Source organism: Humulus lupulus, chromosome 6, assembly GCF_963169125.1.
Source record: "Humulus lupulus chromosome 6, drHumLupu1.1, whole genome shotgun sequence".
NCBI lineage: Eukaryota > Viridiplantae > Streptophyta > Magnoliopsida > Rosales > Cannabaceae > Humulus > Humulus lupulus.
The window spans coordinates 212,099,283-212,124,084 of record NC_084798.1 but is presented as its reverse complement, the minus strand read 5'-3'; the positions used below and the strand labels follow the sequence as shown (position 1 = coordinate 212,124,084).

The 24,802-nt window shown below is 27.4% G+C and overlaps 1 protein-coding gene across 2 annotated transcripts; it reads right to left on the bottom strand.

Moving 5' to 3' along the window:
* Nucleotides 1-19,705: 19,705 nt before the first annotated feature.
* LOC133783150 (pentatricopeptide repeat-containing protein At4g31850, chloroplastic-like) lies at nucleotides 19,706-22,704 on the bottom strand. Of its 2 annotated transcripts, XM_062222694.1 has the most exons (3): nucleotides 22,577-22,704; nucleotides 20,276-22,436; nucleotides 19,706-20,101 (listed from the first exon to the last, which is right to left on the bottom strand). In XM_062222694.1, the coding sequence occupies exon 2, from the start codon at nucleotides 22,426-22,428 to the stop codon at nucleotides 20,350-20,352; it is 2,079 nt and encodes a 692-aa protein (XP_062078678.1). In that variant the 5' UTR covers nucleotides 22,429-22,436; nucleotides 22,577-22,704; the 3' UTR covers nucleotides 19,706-20,101; nucleotides 20,276-20,349. The 2 variants fall into 2 exon arrangements, with proteins under 2 accessions (XP_062078678.1, XP_062078676.1); XM_062222692.1 differs by having other exon boundaries at nucleotides 20,276-22,698.
* Nucleotides 22,705-24,802: the final 2,098 nt, after the last annotated feature.

Here is a 24,802-nt window from a genome sequence, read left to right as displayed (position 1 = left end):
GGTCCATTATTAAGTCTGTCAATTTACTTATAAGTTGAATATTATTACAGAAAATATTTATTTAATTGAGTATTTTTGTCTACACGTGTCAAACATATTTAATGATAAAAATTGCACCAAAATACAAACATAAACTATTTTTGCCGATAAAATGATAATTGAGTATTTGAGTACTATAGCCTAATAATTAACTTAAGTATTTTCAATGTAAATATATATTTTATTGGAAATTGACTACACGTGATTGACAATTTTGAACGTATTAAATTGGTGTATGGTTTTACTTATAACTAATATAAAATTGATATATTTATTTTGCAGCAATATAAAAATGATATCTAATTACTTATGAATATTATAAATATATATATATATAGTTGGTGATGGAGCAAAAGACTGCGTTATGGGTGGCATGCATAACGTTGAGATATGGAAAGAGAGCTTTGATTGCGGCTTTGCCATTTTCTTTAACTTTCAATCTATTTTTACCTTAATACCTTCTCTCCTATAAGTTTATTGGAGAATTTTTATATAAGGGCTTCCCTTTAAATTTTACCTGTAGGGCTTTCAGTGTTCTCGACCATTGAACAGTTTTTGGCGCAATTTTTTTTTATGACCGTGTATATTGTAGCTATTTAGAGCACCAGCGCGATTTTCAGAAAATTCTGAATAGTTTACAACACCGAAAGCTTAGTTCGAACATGTTGTTGCACGCGTAACTAATTTTTTTTATGTGCGAGGAAAGCAACATGTTTGAACCTAGTTTTCGATACTGTAAATTATTCGAAATTTTCTGAAAATTTGCAGGATGCTCTAAATAGCTACAATATACACGGTCATAAAAAAAATTCGTGCCGAAAACTATTCACATGTCAAGAAACACTGAGAGCCCTACCGGTAAGACTTAAAGTAAAGCTCATATGGAAGAATTGTCCTAAGTTTATATATATATACACAAATATTACTATTATTATTAGAGCATTGTTATAAGTCACTACAAGTGTCTACCACCACTTTATATTGATTCGTGCACTTAGTACGGGTCCCACTCAATGGCGGATCTAGAAATTTATTTTACAAAAATATTTATATGGATAAAAATATTAAAATATTTAAGATTTTTGTCCCCTTAATTAGGACCAATACATTATTGTGCCCTTCTTGATTTTTTTGAGCCGTTAAAAATTACTCTTGAACTATTCACAGTATTGTAAGATGACACTTCTCTTAAGTTTTATCCTATGTAACTAATGGATTACTGACTTGTCATTATCACGTGAGCGTAATGTATATAATTTACAATAAAAATATATATTTAGTATAAAATATTTCAAAAACTCAAAAAAATATTAATTTTCTTTTAAATTCTTAAAAGAATTTTTTTTGATAAATTCTTAAAAGATTAATTAAATAAAATTTTCAAATATTAAAAAAAATAAACCAAAAATGATCTTTTTTTTTTACAAAACTTAACCTAATCTAATTTAAACTTTATTAATTCTATCATTATTAAAAATAAATAATTTAATTTTGCCAAACAAAAAAAAATAGATGAGGTTCGGTTTATTTTTTAATATTTGAGAATTTTATTTAATTGATATTTTAAGAACTTAAAAAAAATCTTTTAAGAATTAAAAAGAAAAAATATCTTTTGGAATTTTTGAATTATAATATTTAATAAGAAATATATATTTTTACTTTTAAATTATTTTTTTATTTTAAATTATACACATGTCACTAACGTGACAATGACAAGTCAGCAATCCGTTAGCTACATTGGATAAAACTTAATAGAATTCTCATTTTACAACACTGTCAATAGTTCAGAGGTATTTTTTAACGGCTCGAAAAAATCAGGGTTAAAAAATAATAAACTGTAAAATTTAGAGGGCCTAAATGTCAAATTTGATCTAAAAGGACTAAATTATAATAATAATATTATACTTTTTTTTGAAAAAAAGAATCAGTGAGGGCAGCTGTCCACACTCCAGGTACCTTATGGGTCTTAAATTAAAATATGTAGGTACCAAATTATTATTCTCGTTTTTAAATTTAATCACCTTTCTTTTATTATTATAAATTGGGTCAATATCCCACTTTCATTTATATATATTTATGCACATATATTCGTACTTGAATTTCACCCATAATATCTTATATTTTTTAAATAGATAATGTCAAATAATAAATTATATCTATATATGGGTTTTACCATATTTTTCTAATATAGTAGGTCAAAGTTTTCGTGGAGTTTTCCAAATTTTATAGTTTGAAAAAAAATTATTGTTTTCAACAACCATTACAGCTGATTATCATTCCATTAAAAAAAGATAAATAAATAATAAAAAAAAACAAGTAAACGAAAGTAAAATTGCAAATGAATTGTACTTTTTAGGTAAACGGCAGTTATTACTTTAGTAATTAATAATTAATAATTAATCAGATAAAGAGGAAAGAATTCTTAATTAAAGCACAAATATTCATTTCATACACAATTCAATCCCTATAATTTAAACACGCGTCAAAATTAAATAGTAATTTATTTATAATAGAGATATTTGCAGCGAAAGTACCTAAATTATTATGTTTGTAATACTTGAGTACTCAAGTTAATTTTTTGCCTCTTGAATTATCTTCCGTTCATATTTTATTGTAGTTGTTTATTTTGTGACTAAGTTCACTATGTGATGTCAAATTTACTTATAACCTGAGTACTTTTGTCGTACATATCTATTAAAATTAAGTATTTTCACCACAAATATTCATTTTATTCGTACCTTCACCAACATGTCACTAACACGCTTAACGGTTGAAACTGACGGCTACAACAAAATATAGACGGAATGTATTTTCGCCGACAAAAAAATTAACTTAGTATGTAAGTGATACAAACATAATTTATTATATACTTTTACCGTAAATATCCTTTTATAATATGATAATATAATAATTTTGGAGTCTTACTAGCAATATTTCATAAAAGAAAAATGCATAATTTATTTATATGATAACTTAACTTTTTTTTTTCTTCAAATTTTTGTCAATAGTTATTTTATAGTTTTATTTTTTAGATACTTATAACAAAAATCTAGAACTACAAAAATGTTTATATGAATATAATACTCATGATTTTTTTTTTTTTAAATTCCAAAATACGAGCTATTCACAATCTTGCCAAATTACATAAATGCCCTTCTCTAGAACATCAAGGAAATATGCTAAACTTTATTATTCTTATTATTATTTTGGAATTAAACCAAATGAAAAGTAAAACTACTTTGGGGCCATAATAATTCAACCTTTTAAACATTAAAAAAAATGCTCGTTGTACTATAAAATAAACAATAGAAAAGGCAAGTTTCTCCTTTCCTAATTAATTATTTTATGTATAAAAAAATTTGTTATATGTATGTAGGGCAATTCCAAAGTAAAAGTGTCACTTTTGTCGCTACCGTTAGAAACGTTTTTGTATTCGATATGTGGATAAATTATAATTCAATTTTTTTTATAAGATGATATACATTGTAATTGTTATCAGACCTCCCATTAGTTTTCGGAAAATTCTGAATATTTTACGTTGCTAAAAATAGAGTTTGAACCATTAGTTGCATGCGTACCTGTTTAATTATATATGCGTTACTGACTATTTTGAACTTTATTTTCGATATCATAAATTATTCAAAAAATTTCAAAAATTGATAAGATACCTATCATAACTATAATATACACTATCATATATATATATATAAATAGTTATAATTTTTTCAAGTACTTATAATAGAAATGCCCTTACCGATAAGGGCAAAAGTGATACTTCGACTTCGCCGTAAAATTCCCTTATGTATGTATATATATATAGTGTAGTATTTTTCCTACATTTTTATACATTGTATTTTAAAAAATATATATATATATAAATATATGTAAAATTGCATATTGATCCCTTTTAAAATTAAATAAAAAATTGTATATTTATATATTAGTATAATTTGGCTCCCACTACGTTTTATTTGAGGCTCTGTCTTAAATGGTATGTGAATGTATAGAATCATATTTTATGTAAATGTATTGGGTTTGATTGGTGTTAAAATGAGTCGGTGTGTGATTGGACAGTCTGATAAATGAATTGGATGAATTCTTTGCCAATCAAACTATTCATTATTTGAAAACGAAAGTGACATTTGCCTAACAAACCAACACATAAAAGCAGAGATTAATTATAATTATAATTATAATTTAATTAAAACAAGATAATTGATAGCCGACAATTATAATATTGCTCACAAAACCATATCATATCATATAATATTATATCATTATATATATATTGATTGGAAAATAAGAAGCACATCTTGTTGTCAAATGGGAGTTAGGAATCTAACCTACCTTTTGCCACCTTGGCTTCTACCATAGGATTTGATTGAATCCGATGAGATAATTCTTATTTTTTTTATTTATTTAAAAGATATTTACGACATAAATATTCAATATTTCACATTTGTTATATTTAAATATATAATATTTTATTTTTAACGACAAAAATACTAAATATTCAATATATGTTAAAGATAAATAATTAATATTTTTTTTTGCGACAAAAATACTTAAAGTTGTTAAAACATTACTTCTGTAAGTACTTGACTAAGCTGATATTTGTCACTTTGCAATCAGTCAATTTCATAATTTTTTTTATAAAAATTGTATTTTAAATTAGAAAAATGAATTAAAAAGATATTTTAAATTAATTCAAATTTTAAAAATACATATTTTGAGGAGAAAATAGTCAAATTATAGAGTGATAAATATATGGTGAGTCAACACTTAACAACTCCAACAGAGAAGGTACTGATAAAAGCAATGTTTTAGCAACTTTGAATATTTTTGCAGTAAAGAAAAAAGATTAGGTATTTATCTTTAACATATATTGAACATTACGTATTTTTGTCATAAAAATAAAATATTAAATATTTAACTATAACAAGTATAAAATATTAAGTATTTATGCCGCAAATACCCCTTTATTTAATTAAATAAATAGGTGAAATTTACTGATTGATTATTAATTTTATTTTATTTGAAAGCAATAATTTTGAAATGTTGTTTGAAAAAAGCTAAGTTAGTGGATGAAAAATTATATCTTCTTTTAATAGAATGAGAAAGCCGCGGTATTCTTTTTTTTATTACATATCGATGTGTCATTTTTTTATTTTTGATACATAAATTAGTTGTAATTCAATTTTTTTATATGATGGTGTATATTGTAATTATTTAGGGTGTTTAATTTTGGTTTCAAATAGCATTTTGTACATGTGCGTGTTTTTTTATGCACGTGTAAATAAGTTGTTTGAAACTATATTTTTAACCTTTTAAATTATCTAAAATTTTATACAAATTTGTAAAATACTTTAAATAATTACAATATAAACCTCAGATAATTTTTTTAGTTACAACTAATCTATATCAAAAAAAAAAAAGAGCATACCTAGCCGCTCCTGTGGAATAAATCTAAAGTAGAATTTTTAATTTGGTATGTGAATATTTATATATGAAAATATGATTAATTGAACAGTTGTTTTTTTTTCAAAATTAAAAAAGGAATATAATTAGTCAGTAATCTTAAATTGAACAAATAAGAAAAAAAAAATACCAAGAAAATTAGCTTAAAATTCATATTCATATTCATATTCATATTCAGAGTTAGTTTTAAAAATACTCTTAATAAAGGGAAAATATTGAAAATGAGTTTTTAGTATTTTTGACAACTGATAACCAATCCAATTATTATTTTTGGTAGGTCCCATATATTTAATATATTTTTTTGGATGTATAAATATAATATCATTTTCAAACCGTAAACTAATTCAGCAGCCGAATTTATTTTAATGGAGAATTATATTATATAAATACATCATTGCTAAATTGAAGTTGGAAAGAAGAAAAAGCAAAATGACGGCTAAAAGTAGAATATTTATTTTTTTTAGATTTTTTTTAGCTATATACGTACATATATTTTATTGGATAAGTAAAATATGTAGCAAGTGGCTTACTTAATTTGATAAGCATTATATAGAGGAAATTTTGTGGTAGGGCCATGCCTTTTGCCATTGCTAGTAGAATCATTTCTACTTTTTTTTTTTTTTTAGTGTTTAAAGAAATTATATTTAAATTTTTTTTATATGATGTTGTATACTGTTGTAGTTATAGTAGATATCTCATTAATTTTTTAGAAATTATAAATAATTTATGGTGCTAAAAAATACCTCAAATTAATTTATTTCACGCTCTTATAAAACAAGCTTAAAAACAATATGTTTTAGTATTTTTGGTACATAGACTATAATCTAATTTTATTTATATGATAGTGTATGATGTAGTTATATAGAATCCCCCACAATTTTGTTGGGAAGTTCTAAGCAATTTATAGTGCTGAAAATAAGAAACAAATTATTTTGAAGCTTGTTTTACACGTGCATGAAACAAGTTATTTTAAAATTTATTTTTGGTACCGTAAATTGTTTGGAATTTTTCCAAAACTGGTGAAATGTCCTAAATAACTATAATATATAGCGTCATAAAAAAAAATAGATTATAATTTTTTTAAGTGTAAAAGACAGAGACACGTTTACTGGTGAGAGCAAAGTAGATGCCGACTATAATTGCCCCTTATATATATATACATATAATTAGGTTGGAGAATAAAAAGTAAAATTCAAAAAGCCTTAATTATCTTTTGTGAAAAATTATACACATATAATATACGTGAACATGTAGTAATCATTAATTAATTAATTTCCCGTGTAGTTATCAATCTTAAATATATTACTATCCCTAACCCTATTTAATTAGATAACTAAATCAAAATCATAATTTCACAAGATATAACTTTTTTTTTAACTTGTTAATTATTATTATGTTGGATAAGTAGTATATAGTACCGTTTATATTTGTCGTAGTTTCCAATGAACATTTTTTTCATAATAAGTTACTATATAGTATATTAATATTATACCAACTGCTCTTGATATTTATGAAAATGGGTGTGTGCAGTGCACGTGATTATCGATTTTACAAAAATGATGTATGAGCTCGTGATTATTTATTCTTATATAATATAGGACGAATAATATATTAGTACTCAAAGTATATACATATATATTACATATAGTAATGTGTTACTGTTTTTTAAAATAGTGGATCTATGTTTGAATAAATGTGATTGATTAGGCTAAACTGCCACATCATTATGTGTAATGTTTAAGTGTATATTTTAGGTGCACGTATCATTACTCTTATATATTATAGTATAGTGTGTTTTTTTTTTTTGAGAAATTATACACTCGTTTGTTGTTTTGATAAATTATTTTTTGGAATTTATATATATATATATTAAAATAGTTCAAAAAGATTCTTAAACTCTATTTTAGTTAAAAAAAATTGAACTAAAATAAAAAATAATTCACCAAACTAGTAATTCAGAAAAAGAAACATAATCATTATGTCTAACTAATGTGTCGTTATATTCAATTTTTTATTCATCGAAATTGTGTTTAAAAATCTATTTGAATTATTCTATAAAATACAAGGTACAAAAAATAATTTGTCAAAATACAAAATCCAAACAAGTAATGCGACAAAATATAAAATTAAAAAATGTATAATTTTTTTTAATATAAAAAAAACGAATGAATGATAATTATCTTTTTTTTTTCCGTGTGGAAAGTGAGTTTGAAATAGATGGACAAGTAGGTATAGTGTATACACGAAAATTATGAATATGTATATGATCAATGGGTATTTTTATGGTGCAACTTACAAAAAGAGGTGCACCGTGAATAATTTTCGGTGTGAATTTTTTTTTTATGACTATGTATATTGTAGTTATTTAGAGCATTATGCAAATTTTTAGAAAATTCTGAATAATTTACAGGATCGAAAACAATGTTCAAACATATTGTTATACGCGCTTCTATTTTTTTTTTATGCATATGGAAAACAATATATTTGATCGATACTCTAAATTATTCAAAATTTTATGAAAATTTCCAAAATACTCTTAATAACTATAATATATATGATCATAAAAACAAAATTGCACCAAAAATTATTCTCGAGGTCCAAACAAAGAAAAAGTGCACCGAGACAACTCGGAAGAAATTTCCTGAAATTAATAATAAATAGGAAAGGAGTAGGTAGTTGATAAAGCTGAAAATAGTGAAGGATAAAAATAAAATTAAAAAAAGTACTACCTAGCTAGCTAGCTGACTTTTATAAAGGTTGAAAGAACCATACCAACCATATAATAACATACACAATCAATATAAAGAGATGAAGAATAGTAAGGAGAGCACCCAAAAACATTGGCACTAGTGAAATAATAATAATAATAATAATAATAATTGTAATAATATATATATATGTGTGTTGAATATGATATATGATATGATGATCATGTGGCCGGCACATACTTCCAACTTTCATATAAATATATATATATATATATATATGAAAATATGTATTGTGATCTATCACTTTCTCATTCCCAAACCCTATGCCAAATAGCCAATACTTATCTCCCAAAACGTACGTAAATAGCCCAATGGCCATGACTACTACTAATAATACTATATAGTATGCTATTAGTATTGGCTATATTTATATAGTAATACAAAATGTATCGATCTCAAAGGCTAAGGACAAACCTAGTACCAAGTATAAATCAGTCAGACTTATGTTTAATTAGGGTTCTTATATTGCTAAAATATAGTTTTGAATTTTGTAAAAAAAATGTGTGTATTTTAATTCAAAAGTACCGGTCTGCCTTAATTTGCAAACGTATATAGTGTTTTTATTATTCAACTAATTAACCAGAATTTTTGCTTAATGAGATTCTATTTGTATGTATTTATATTTGGTATGATATTTGAGTAATTTTCAAGCTGTAAAGTGTTATTGTTGTTGGGTAAATTTGAAAATCATTGCAATCCGAAGAAAATGTAGATTATGCTTGCACACGAAGTCTAGAAAATCAAGTTTAATTCAATCGTCATGAACTTTGAGAGCTTGAGGAACCTCATTAAGTGCCTCAGGCCCGAATATTCAACCTGAGGCCAACCACACACTTTTTCTCATGGTAGGCTGCAATTTTAAGGTCAATATGTATCTCTTATGGGGGTGTTTGGTACGGGGTAAAGTAAATATAAGAATGATAATTTAAAACCATTCTTATGTTTGGTTCAAATTTTAAAAGAGTAAAGTTAATAATTTGTGTGGGTCCCACATGTATTTTAAGGGTAAAGTGAACCCTTTTGTACACAAGAGTTTAATATTACATATATCTTAAGTCTCTCTACACTTTCCAAAACAACTTAATTACTCAAAACAAACATCCCTGATATGTTTTTTTCGCTTTCTTTATCTGTGGTCTTGCCGAATTAAATGCGACAAGAGTCAACCTAATCTAATGATACATAATAACCTTAGGTGCTTGAGCAAATCCCATTATTGATGAATCTTCAATAATTTTCCTATTCAAAGAAGTAAATATATACTTACCATATTATTTGGCCCACATTTAAACTCCCTCTTTTCCTAAACTTGACACTCCTTTATTATTTCCTTCAAAAATGTGACAAAGCTTAGAGACCAACACATTGGTCTCGGACTTGAACCTTGTTGACCGCCTTTTTCGCTATCATCTTAATAAACAAAGTTATAAAGGAATGTAGTAAATAATACATGGTTTTTACGCAATTCGGGTTATAAAATAACCCTAGTCACGAGGCCTTTAGTGTTGTGATGTGTGAAGCTTGGTTGGGGAAACTTAAATGGAGTTTTAGGCAACGTTTATGCAATACTTTGAATACAAAAACTCGAAACCCTTTTACAGTGGTGCCCTAGCCCTATTACAAGAATATTCCCCCATAAGTGGGATTAATAGCCTAATTAAAACACATTTCTATGATAAAGGGGGCGGCGGGCCCATTCAGATTGCACAGGGCCCAATTCGCAGGTTGCAACCTACTCTTTTATGGGGAACATGCTCCTGACAATGTCAGAGTGCAACTGCACGTTTCTCATGTAAGACGACACCTTGAGACATACCAATTGTCGTGTATACGATCTCAACACCACTTCTCGAGGCACAAAAGTTGTCAGGTGGCCGCTTGTGGTCCAAAGTCGCTGGGACCGACACCTGACACTTCCTCCATGTCCTGAGGAGAAACTCCTTAGGTCTGGAGGACTAACCGATCCATCAGACGGGAGGACCCCCACATAGGTCCTCGGGACGTGACCTAACTTGAAGACATTTTCTTTAAACGATGGATCAAACCGCGCCCGTAGGAGCTTACACTCTGAGGAGCTCTAGGCGAGCTTCACAAGTCTTCATTTGCCCCCGAGAGGCTTAATTACTTTTCTAATGACAAGCGTGTGTCCACTGATGAAATCACGAACAACAAACCTAAATTGATGTTAGGTGATATATGGTTGGGGGTAATAGAATGGAAATGAATAAAATGTAAATAAATCAATTTTCATTCCATTCCTTTGTTTTTTGTTGCACTTTAGGTGATGTTTGGTTGGGGTAATGGAATCGAAAGTAATCAATTTTCATTACAATCATTTGTTTGATTGCATTTTAGAATATTAAAATGTCATTCTAATTTTTCCACCATTTTGGTGGAATGACTATTCCATTTAAAATGGGAAGAAAGACTATTACAATGCAAGATTGAAAAAAAATTAATAATTTTTTTATCAATTTTTTTTATTCATATTGGTTTGTATACCATTCCTTTCATTTTCATTTTCATTTTCCCATTCCTATTTCTATTCTTCTATTTTCATTCCCTCTAACTAAACATCACCTTAAAGTATTGTTGTACTATTCCAATGTAAGATTGAAAACAATTTAATAACTTTTTTTTATCAATTTTTTCTATTCATATTAATTTTTATTCAATTTCATTCATATTCATTTTCCTATTTTCATTCCCTCAAATCAAACATCACTTTAGTGTTTATTAGTCAAACAAATATATAACACATATCTTAAAATTTGACCTATTCTTCGTAATACTAATACACTAACAATTACTTTTTATACTAAAAAGGTATACTTTTCACGTTATTATATACAATTAAACTAAGAACCATAGTTGATACTATGAGTTTTAAAAGAGCACTATATTTTTTATTTATTTATTTTTATTTTCAAATCTACAAATGAGAATGGTTAGACTTAAATGGATGATTGTGATTTGTGATGCAATAAAAAGAAGGAGCATGATCTTAACGTAGTCCTCTTTTGGAAAATAATTAATTTACCAAAAATAATCATATATATATTTTTGGTTAATAATTCTTTCGCAGTTGGTTCATGAACGAGACTAACTTTGTCGATTAATGACGACCACCAATACCAAAATGTGTATATAAACATCACAAATTTATTCTACAAAACCGTGTGTGAAAGGTCAAAGTTTTGGTCTCATGAATCGACACGTGGTATGTGTTTACAATCAAATTAACCAAGCATGTTCAAACTTATCACATTATAATAAGAATATTGAATATTAATTAATTATTAGATAGTTTTGCATGTGTATATATAATATATACACACTTTAATATTATTTATTTATTTATTAATTGGCCATTTTCAGTAGACGGACCACATCATGACATGTGGACAACAACAAAGACAGAGAGAGGCAAGAACTTTTGATTGCATCATTTTCATTTGTACTATATTTTGTATTTTTCTTTTTAGAATATTAACATGTTACAAATGAATATACATTATAGTACATAACATATTATGTTAAATCCTTATATTTTATTAAAGTAGTTCCTAAATGGAGCAATGCCTAAGTACATAATTGATCGATTATGCTCTTCTAATGATGAGAGCACATTATTCTGTATATTATTAAGAGAAAAATAGTGTGGAACAACTCATACAGAGAACTTGATACGCCACATGTAAATAGAACAAATTATATATATTTAATTATAAAATAAGGTGTTAATTTAAAGAAGAGAAAAAAAAAAAAAAAGTCCAAAACGGTATTTATTTTTTAAATAGTGAAAAAATTCTATTTTCAAAATTTAAAGAATTTTAATTCAAATTTTTAAAAATAATAAATAAAAATAGAATTACCAAACACTATTTTATATTTAACTGTCAAATTTTTAATTAATTAAATAAAAAAACTATTTTTTTAAGTGTTACTAAACAACAACATATATATACAACAAATGAGCTTATTATTACAAATCTACAAACCCAACCACACATGTAGAATGTATTTTTACTATAGAGCTGTGTTATACGTCCGACGACGAGCACAATCTCGGGCCAACTGGCCCCTTGCAATTGGATGTTTTGAAAAAAATTCTGACAAGCTGCAGTTTTTTATTCCATCATACCAATAAAAAGCTGCCAAACCAGCTCGGGTGGAAATTCAATCGGGATACAAAGTATTTTCCTTTACTATATTTTGTATTTTGATGTATAATTGGAGAGAATCTCTCTCTCTCTCTCTCTTTTAATTTCTTTAGTTGTTTATTATTAATTAATATTTATGGGGATATAATCTCTTTTACAATTACTTTAGATTTTAAATAATTAATTATTTGATTTCAGCCATTTATAGCTTTTAATGTTTTTATTTTTCATATAGCATAGAAGCCCAAAAATGGAAATTAATTAGCTTTTTTTTTTCCTTTCTCTACTCTTCCCCTCATTATTTATTTATGACATAAATGCACACATATAATCATCAATAAATAATGTGTTGTTTTATTGCCACCTTTCATTTATTTTTCTCTACTCGTTTTCAAATAAATTTTTCATCAAATTTATTTATAAAATTTCAAAACTTTAATTTCCCATATTTTTTTTCCCTATATGTGGAAAGGATCCCTCCCTGCCTATAAATCTATAGAAATATCTCTTAAAATAATTATAGTTAGGTGGGCCATACACTGATTTTAGATGAGGTGGTATATGAAACCAACCTTATTTATGGGAGCTTATTAATTTTAACCTTTTGGAAAAATAATATTATTTCATATCACTTTTGTTTTTTCCTTATGATATATATCACTTATATATATATATATATAAAAGAAAATATTATTCTAATTTTATCATTGGCACATTAAAACAGTATCTCATACCAATCAACACCTTAATTATTATCATGTTCCAATACACATTCAAAAAGTTAATGAACAAATACATTTGCTCAAGAACTATATATATATATATTTATTTATATATATATTTATATAGCTAGCTACAGCTAGATTCGTATTCCACCACATATATATCTTACCACTTTCTACTGTGGATAAAGAATATACAAAAAAGTATATACTATATATAAATTATATATTAATATACAGTAAAATCTTGCTTTTAGACTAATTAAATATAATCATAATTATTTTATATATTAGTATTTTAATTTATGTTTTTTTTATATTTTTTTGTCACTATAAAAACTTTATCATTAATTATATGTAAAATATTGCGACTAATATAATTTATGATTGAACAAATTTGTAGTTGAGATTGAAAATTATATTTATTAAAAAAATTATGTTGTGAATTAAAAAATGTCACTAAATAGTGATTTTTTAGTGATATAATAAATATATATATTTATAGCTATAGATGTGGGAATATAATATTTACAAATATAGTAGTTAATGGTCTTGGAGCTGCCCCAACTAAAAAAATAAATAAAAATATATTATCATGTGCATGTGGTCCTTGAACGTACCCATTATATATAATCCAATTATGAGAAAAAATCATTTGATTTTTGACCTCATAAAATATAGTTTTTTTCTCCCTTATTTGTTATATAATGGGAGAGAAAATATATTATATCACCAATCACCAAACCTGATATAATTAAGTTAAAGTGAATTAATTAGCTTTTGGGTCTTTAATTATGGATAAAAATGAACTAGACAAGGGGCGTTTGTAATAATGATATACATAGCTATATAAGATTAATATATTTATATTGAATTATTGAACATAATGAATATAGTCATGCCAAATTCTTGAAGAAAAAACAAAAGCCAAATCTCACTCACTTTAATCATAACATAATTTTAGGTTTCAAAATTTATCTCTATTGAATAGAGACTAAAAGTATTGTTGGATGCTATTAATTAAGCTAATTATTATCTTCTATTCAATTAATTTTGTTATATAACTTATATGTTCCTATTATTTTGTCATAAATCAAGAATAAAAGTTACACAATGAAGACTCTGTTAGATATTCATACATCTTCTTATCAATAATTTTGCATACAACTTAGAATATGATAAACAATTAATGAATATAAAAAACATACATGATTCAGCCATGGAGAAAACGTGAATTGTTAGTGCAATACTAACCAACTAAGCCTTCCTTCCTAAGACCTCTATTTCTGAAGCAGATTGTCAGATTACACAATAGCAATGAGACTATTCCTATATATAGAGTTAGGAAGGAGACTTAGCTTATATTAACCTAGTTGGATTAGACTTTCTTTGTCAAATGCTCCAGTTAACTAGAAAGCTCACATACTTCTACTTCAGCTATGCTACTGTAGATACTAATTAAGCCTATATACAAGAGATCACTAAAATTAAATGAGCTAGATCAGCAAAGAACTATTTATCAAATCATATTTTATAAAACATTAAAATAAATAATATAAGCCCAAATAAAAGTCTAATATACTCATGTTGTAATGTTGTAAGCTCATGTAAGCTCACATAAGATCACAAGGATAGATATAATCTTTTGACAAATTTAAAAGAGGGAATAAATATTGGATAGAATAGAAAGAATCTTGTAAAAAAAAAGGCACTTTGATCGAAGTCAATAATAGATAAAATTTGAAGCAAAGTATCAAAGGAAAAGAAATAATAATGTAAATGATGAAGAGTACAACTAGAGAGTAGTCCAAACTCCAAAGTGAAAGCCAAAAAATAAAGCAAACCTTTTCTTCAAATTGGCCAACTTTGCCACAAAAGAGAGATCAATCTTATCTTAATAAATTGGAGTGTTGTAAATTGTACAAGTAACCGTAAAATAATGAGTTAGATAAGTAATTATGACGGAGTTAACTAATTAAGAGCAAAATAATAGTATAAGGATATGAGATATAAAAGCTTCTCAATTCTCAATGCATAAAATTGTTTTCAATTAACTACTACCAACCAAACTAACAATAACTACAAAAAAAAAAAAAGTTACCATTTAGTGACAACATTTTAGTCATAACAAAAAATTATTTGTGACTAAAATATAACATTTAGTTACAAGTTGTCATTAATGTACTTTTAGCCATTGCCTATTATATATAGTAATGAAATTTATTGAGATTAAATGTATTTAGTCACAACAAATTATAACTCTTGAAACTAATAGTTTAAGCGACGAAATTTATAGTGATGGCATAGATATATTGATAATTTTTTACTCACAAATTTAGTATGAAAAGATGATATGAAATCCCTCTATAACATATTATATGAGTAAGACAAACGAACACTAACACCAAGATCTTTCTTATAGTAAAAAAAGAAGCCGATATAAGTAGTGATGATCGAGTGATCTAAAAATTATGTCAAATATAATATATATATTAAAAATTATATCAACTTTAATTTAATAATAAATATATATTTTTCATTTGTCATACTGTCATTAAAATATTTTTAAATATCAATATATTAATTAAATTATTTTTTAATTTAGAAATGGATAATTATAATAAACACTAACGACATAATTTTTTTTAAAAAAATATATATAACTAAAGATTGTGTAGTTATCTTATCATCAATATGTTTTCACTTTTCATTACTATACTCACTATAATAATAAATTTATAGAAGGTGATTTTTATTTGGATTAAAATCTAAGAAAATGAAAAGGAAGCAGAGAGAGATGGATGATAAGTGACTGAATTTCTCATTATTTGCTTTTGGATAAAAAAAAAGTGAGAAGTGAAAAAAGAGTATATTTCAATTTTCATTAACAAATAGTTTTTGAGTGCAATACACGCCAGCTCTTTTGTAATTATTTCCACTCTCTTTTTTTATTTATTTATTTATTTATTTTTATTTTTTATTTTTGGATGTTTGCCAATAAAGGGTTTACCCAAACAAAGAGATAACCACAGATTCTCTCCTCCCATTCATTGAAAATATTTACAAACTTGGCTCTGTTATAAACAAAAAAGAAAAGAAAAATGACATAATTAATTTGTCTATATTGAAAAATGTGTTATTTTGTTTTACATACAACTGGCCTTTTCTAATAAGGACGTAATTGCAAACTTATTTTCATTTCACATTATGGATTAATGATTATTACACATTATAATCCTTGGTCCACAAGTTATATTTATATGTAATATAACTTTATAGATAAACATAACATAACTATATATGTAATATTAATTCTCAAAATAACAAATCTTTGTCAACATGTTAGACTACGCATGGCATTTACTCAAGAAAAGTAGTACATTCTCATATAAAAACAAAATATTAATAAATATTTATTTTGTTAACACACCACCACCATGATAATAAAAAAATAAGTAAATATTTAGAAAAATTGATAATTTCGAAATGAAATAAAATTGGAACGAATTACCGATTAATTTTCTGGCTGAGTCGTGGACTATGTTGCTCTTTTTAAGACGTTTTGCGTCTCTACCCTAAATATGTACGGCAGTTTAAAAATTTAATTAATAAATAAAAAATATTTATTTTATTATTAAATAATTTTTCAGCAAAAAATAAAGTATAACACCACTCGCCGGCTTGGTTGGACGGCAGTGGTGGCGCGTGTAGTGGTCAAGTGTGTGAGTCCTCACCTATTCGCACAAAACTAAGTACCCCTTGAGGCACACGCCAATGAATGACACTTGTATCTCATATACAATTTTAGAAGATTGTTTCAAATCCATGTAAGATTTTTCCCTTATTACACACAATTATACTTTTTTAATTTTTTTTAACAATTCATTTGAACTTTTAACAAAAAAGTTTCAACAAAAATAAATTCCATTAAAGTTAACTAAAAAAAATAAAAAATCTATAAAATAAAAAATTTCTGTCACCTACACTTTTAATATATAGAATATATATATTGTAGTAGTTGTAAATCACAATAAATATTTATATATATATATAGTTTTTTGTCCCGTGACATATGAATTCAGTGATGTCGTATTTGAAGATATATTGTTGACAATTACTTGAGTTCTTCTTAACTTGTAGAAATGTACGTACGGTATTTGCATGCATGTGACATTTCCTATTAACTCTTAATAAAATAAATAAATAAGACTTAAAATCATGAGATTATTAATATCTTCATATTTTTTGTACTGCTTTCTTCACTGAAACTAAGCAAAAACCAGTCACACGTAAAGTAGTAGCAGTATACATATATATATATATATATATTTATATATATATATAAATATAAATATATATATAGCCATGACCGACAGTCTCCATGACTGCATTTATTTGATATATGCCTTGCTATTTTAATACTCAACCTACCTAACTCAAAGCATTCAATTATATAAATATATACAGAGTAGTTCCCGGGAGCAAACCTAAAAAAAAATGTACCTTTGCATTTTTTTTTGTTTCAACTTATAAATAAATTTTAAATTATTTAGGGTGTCCAAATCAGAGTTTAAATAGTCTTTTTGTACTCGTATTTGTCTCGAGTGCGCAACAATTATTTAATCTTTGATTTCGATACCCTAAATAATTCAGAATTTTCTGAAAACTTGCAAAATATCTTTAATAATTACAACGCACCCTATCGTGCAAAAGGGTTGGACTTATAAATTATGTGCATGCAAAAAAAAAAATGCACTGATGCATTCTTTTTAAGGGGTTGCACCATCAAATTTTCCCATATATGATCTGTATTTCTTAACGAGCTCTAATATGATCCGATTTATGAGTAAGCATCTCTTGTAAAATATGATCAACACCAAATCCTTCTAGAGCCCAAACTTCAATTTCTCCTCCCCGTTGTCCCCCTTGCTTGGCCCTTCCTCTAAGGGGTTGTTGTGTAACAAGTGCATAATGTCCACTACAGCATCCATGTATTTTATCATCGACTTGATGAATTAATTTCAAGAAAGTTGCTCAAAAGGATCACCGTTCTTCCATCAAATATTCTTCTTTTGCCCGAATACTCAGGTTCAAATACGCATGGATTTGCTGTTTTGCTCCCCATATATATATTCTTCTAGCACTCGTGTCATTTTATTATGGAGTAGTATACAACATTATCAATATATATAATATTATTTCAGCATTATTATAAATTACTCCAAAATAGAACCACATCACTACACAAACCATACTACATTGCAAACCTATTTTTATATAATTTTATATATATATATATATACTCCGATATGTTTCGTACACCTCTTTATCCAACTATCCCAAACACTATATTATATAAGTGAAGTTAAAATCATTAATTGTAAGAAAACTTTTTTTTTTTGGTGGGGCTAAAATTTCAAAGTTTGATCTGATTCAAAAAGTAGAAATGATGATGAGTAATAGGTCAATGAACGTACTATATATATATATTTATTTATATATATATATATGCTGGGATTATATAGTTTTGGTTTGGTATATTATTACACATTTTGTTGTTTGACATCTACTCTACTGTCCTCTTAGGCTATAATAAGGTTCGACCAAGTCAAACCTCTTTCAATTCCGACACAAACAAGAAGACTCAGTCAATTCAAACACAAAAAAAAAGTCACCTAAACAACCTAATTCACCAGATATTCAACTTCAAAGTTCAAACCCCATTCTAATTCTTAAACCAGATCATGAGATTCAATTTGTCAGAATCCACTGCTCTTATGACTTTTCCAAATTCCCTTATTATAATTTCAAAAGTAGAAAAATGATCAAAATGAAAGACACACCTATACATTTTTCTTTTTAATCACATATTTTTCAACATCACATATTTTATTTATTAAAAAGTCTCTATCTTTTAGGCCCAATTACCAATTTTTTGTTTCTTATGGTCTGATTATTAAGCCCAGACCATCACCAGGGCCCATTTTTCAGCCTTGTTGACATCCTGTGGTACATTTTTTTATGCTCCTTAAATGTGATATTTTAATTATAGAACCAAAGCCAACTTAGTAAAAATGATCATTTTCTTTTTACCTCTTACATAGATAGAGAAATATACTGAATTAAAGCTAAAATTTATGAACAGCTTGAGCTATAGCTTCAATGTCTAATTAATATACAGCTAACTCAATCATAAGCTTCATTGCACAATGCAGTACTCATAGACTTGAATCAAATCAGAATGCTCAGTTCAATTGTATAAGAACTATTGGAGCTATAATAGTTTCAGAAACATACAAGTCTGAATAATATCTAGGAGCTAAAAGACTTCATGTTTAAGAGTGAAAAAAGTTCAGAGAGAGAGAGACCAGGAAGATCAGCTTCCAAGATATCCTATAGCTTAATTATTAAATTTCAACCTAATACATACAGAAATGTATGAAATCCAATAATTTCCCTATTGTCATTTCCCTATTCATTTGAAAAGCATCACTAGATTCCAGTAAAATTTCCCTATTATATGGTGCTTTTCCAATGATGTTAAAAGTGAATCTTAAAGCATATTTAAAGGTGTTGGCTCAAGGTCCACAGCTAGTTAGTTGGGACACAGAATCTCATATATACACTTTGTATAAACTTGTACACTGAATACATCATACCATATGACAAAAGCTACAAAAAGAATTGATCACCTGCTTTACTAAAGTTACAGCCGTTGAGTTGAGCCACTGCAGAAGCAATCAGTGGTAGAATGCAGTTTTAATTCCTTATCCATCAACTTGAAAGCTCTTAAGGAGTGTTTAAGAGGTAGATATTATGCTCATCATCCTCATGCTCATCCTGGTTCTGGTTTTGGTGGTAGTCACTCCACGAGAGGACCGTGACCGTCAAATACCCCACAAAATACAGTATCACTCCGGGAACTGGAATTCTATACAGTAAAGTAGTGTACATGGGGTTATTGATCCAGTAGTCAAATATACAAACGTAATTGTCTATAAAGTCTACATCCAAACACAGTCATTGAGTAGAACATACTGAAATCATAGGCAAAAATATCTATATCAGGTGTTGTAAATAAAGTAATTTGAAGGGTTTATTATACCTCAAAGATAGTTTAAAGAAATGTATGTGGATCCATGAGTACTTCAATGAAGTGAGTGAAGTACTCAAGTTTGACTAGCAAAGTTGTGCGAAAGTTTCTTCATTCGCGTCGCAGCCAACAGCCATCATTTTCTTGTAAACTGCATAAGCATGGTCTGGATTCCCTAATAAAACGTAGGCTCGAATGAGAGCCTTGTAGGTGGAAACATCAGGTTGAAGACCATTTAATTGCAGTTCTTCATACATACTCACTGCTTGCTTCACCATTCCCGCGATCCCAAGATTGAGTATTAATTTGTTGTATGTGTAAAGATCAGGAAAGATTCCCCTGCTTCGCATTTCACTGTATAGAGATAAAGCTTCTTCTTCCCTCTGTGATTTTCCAAGTGCGTTAATCAAAAGGTTATAACAATGTGAATCAGGACTAATACTATTCTGCTTTAATTCCTCGAAGTAATACAGAGCATCATCAATTTTTTCTAAAAAGCAAAGAGAATTTAAAAGAATACTGTAAGACTTCAAGTCTGGTCTTATTCCTTCTTTAACCATTCTTTTAAACAAATGACAGGCAGTTTCCACATCTCCTGTTTTCTTAAACCCATTCATAAGAATACTGAAAATCTTACAATTAGGTTTGCATCCATATTCTGCCATCTCCTCAAAGAAAAGGATTGCTTCTTCAGGTCTTCCTGACATTAAAAGTCCATCGATGAGCGGGCCATATGTATGACGAGAAGGGGAGAAATCACGACCTACATGATCATAGTAAAAATCGATAGCCTTATCCACACTATAAGATTTCACTAAACCGGAAATGACAATATTATAAGTGAATGTGTCAGGCATGACACCCAGGGATTCCATATAACTCAAAAGTTTTAGAGCCTCATCCAATCTACTGGCTCTTAATAGTCCCCCAATCAAGATGTTGTAAGTAACAAGTACTGGTGAGATCCCTTTCTCCTTCATGACACCCAGAGTATCAAATGCTTTGTCAACATTGCCTGCTTTGCATAAAGCACCAATAAGAATGTTGAAAGTACTCACATCAGGAGTATAACCATCAGCTTCCATTTCATCCCAAATTTCTTTCAAAGTTTCCAACTCTCTACAATCACTTAACTTGGCCAGCAAATTAATATAAGTTACACGGTTAGGTTTGAGACCGCTGTTAGCTTTCATTTTTACAAGCAATGCCTTTGCATTAGCAAGTTTACCTGCTCTACAGAGAGCGTTAAGGAGAACGGTATAGGTAATAAGATTTGGCTCGCATCCCTCTTCGTCCATTCTCTTCAATACATCATAAGCCTCATCAATTTTCCCGGCCCTTCCAAGAGCTGTAATGCATATGTTAAATATATAAATATCAGGCCTCAATCCCAAATATTTTATCTCTTTTAACAAACTCATTACAGTTTGAGTATCTTTGCGCTTTCCAAATGCCGCCATAAGTGCTGCATGAGTCTTCAAGGCTGGCTTCATCCCTGCCATAACCATTCTGTTGTAAACCTCCAAAGCCTCCCTACAAAACTTTGACTGGACAAGCATATAGATCAACCCATTATATGAATACGCATTCAAAACGAATCCAGCCTTTCTCATCTTCTCAAGCGCAATTGGTGCTTGTTGAATTCCACCACTTATGCAAAGACCTCTAAAAATAGCTAGATAAGTGTTCGAATTTCGACTAACGATTTTCTTTTGCATGAAATTAAAAACAGCAGCCATATCCTCCACCCTCTTATGAGTCACCAAGACTTCAAGCATGTAATTGCACGTTTCAGTGGTGTGAACAACATAAGGTAACCTAGCAACAACCATAAAATACGAAAAAGCAGAATTTGGGTCCGGTGTAGACTTAAGAATCCTTATAACCTCTTCTGAAGATTTCACAACTTTATTCTTCTCCTTGGCCAGTTCCTCACCTACATTTGAGATTTTCATGACAAACCCACATAAACCCACTCGTTTTCTCCTAAATGTCGACCTGTTTCCCAAGTACCCATATGTGCAAACCTTTAAATTTCCAAACTTTCTTCCTTTAAATGACTCTCTACGACTCGAAATAGCTATGACAGACTCAGTAAAAGCACAAGGAGAACTGAAACTACTACAATACGTACTCGAAGAGCAAACTGGCGCAAACGGACCCATCAAAAGAGCTAGCAATCGAACAAAACAAAATCAGCAAAATATAGCAATTTGCAGAGGCTAAAGAATAGTTTGAATGCACCGTTAATGTTCGACAAATTGCTGCTGAGATAACAAAATGCTATACGTATAAGAAAGGGCAGACTCTTACCGGAGAGGCAAGGAGAGAGGTGAACCACAAAGCTTGGAACTGGAGGCGGTAGGAGTCAGTTGGTTGCGGCAATCCAGAAGTGAGAATGAGAGCGAGGCTGTAATATTTGTCTTTTGAGAAATTGAGAAAGCGGTGAAATTTTTTTTTTTTAGCTCATTCTAAAATTGTTGTCTAATTTTTTTTTATTTTAATACTTTCTAAATTATAAATTATTTGAGTTTATTTTGTAAATAATTATTAAAATTATTCTAAAATATAAAATAACTTAAAAAAAAATAGGAAATTTTGCCAAGGAACTTTTGTCTATATGATATCATATATATTTATGGGTCGTTTGCCAAAACCACCTATTTTTTATTAAAAGTATTTTGCATTTTAGCCTAGTTTTAAAAGTTTACTCAATCAAATATTTAGACAAAATAGTCAAAATGTTCAAATAGTTGGTCGAAATTTTAAGGCAGCTTATTGATAAATTTAGATAACAAATCAAATTTTAAATAGAATTTATTTTGTAAAAAATTATTAAAGTAGGTCACAGTCCAAAATTACTTAAAGAAATACTTTTTCACCAATTTCTCATATTTATATATATATATATTTATTTTTCAGTAAATATGACAGATTTATCAATATTTTAAACTTTTTCAATTTATATTAGTTTTAATTACAAAAGTGCTTCTTTTTCTTAATGATAATTTTTTTTATAAGTTTTTATTAATTTTTATATCTGTTTCTATTTTGTCATTTATTTTGTGTAATGAAATATTTTATTTGTTAGTATAATTTCTTTCTTTATAAAAATGATGATGAAGAAGAAGTTGAATAGCTTATTTTGATATTTTGTGTTGTACTGTAATTTTTCTAAAAATTGCTTAGAAATAATATATAAACTATTTTGTTATATACTGATTTCTTTATAAGTTGTTTTTAATAATGAAACCGTTACAATTTATTTGTTATATATATATATATAAGTATTTAAAAAAATAATAATATACGTACACAATTTATACAGAATTTATGTAGCAAGTAATTTTAATTTGGTGAAACTTATCTTAAATAAACCATATATTTGTAATATTTTGCTGTAAATTATGTATGCATTATTTTAATAACTAATTATTAATTCGAGTAAGTGGTGTGACTTTTATTTTTGTTTAGAACATTTTTATTCAATAAACATTACTCCTTTTTTTTTGTATTACTTATGTAAATATTTATACTGTTTTTAAAAACTATTTTGGTTTAATTTTGTAACTATATGATAATATCACAAAATTATATGAAGATAAGGATCATAGATGGCTGGGAAGGCTTTTTAATTAGTAAGCCTTACAACTCTCTCCTCCTAAAAAAGATAAAAGATCTAGAGAAATTTACATCAAACACTCTAAAAGCTAATAAAATTACATTTTTAAGGTTCAATAACATTTTTTTTCATTTTTACTGTTGTGCGTTGTGTTATTATAAATTTTATGTGTGTTCATCAAATTCTAGGGCTGAGACTTTGAATGATATGGATCAAATGGAGCATCTCAAGTCATTTGGGCACTGAGGACTATTGCTTGTCATAGGTCGGTGATGGACTTTTACTAGGCTATGAGAAAACACACGATAAGTGTGTATGTGTCATATGCACTAGGCTATCAGAAGACACACGATGGAAACATTAAGGTGGTTAGAACCTACAAGAGCTACATAAGGTTGGTAAAAGGGGATAATGGGGAATAGTGTGGAAAAAATATGGTAAGAGTTTGAAAAAAATAAAAAAAATAATAATAACATTTTTTTTGTCTTTTTTATCATGTTGTTGTGCAAATTGATTTATATATATTTAGTTTTTCTATAATTTTGGTTGATGTCTAGTTTATTTCAAATTGAGTAAATTTTTGATAATTTTTTCCAGACTAGTTTAGTTGTTTTTGTGTTGTTTAGATTTATGTATAGATGTTTTCATGTTATTTTTTTTTTAGTTGTTTAAGTTTATATATAGTTGTTATGTTGTTGTGTTGATGTCTAATTATAATTTAGTTATTTTCAGATATATTTTGATTTTTTTTAAAATAAAAATATGTTAGTATGCTATGGGTTGACTCCTAGTTGATGTCCAATTGATGTTTTAAGTTGTTTTTTAATGTGTTAGTAAGTAGTGAGTTAATGTTTAGTTGTTTTCTAATTGCTGTTGTTTTTTAGTTTATTTTGGATATATGATTAATTTTTTTTTTA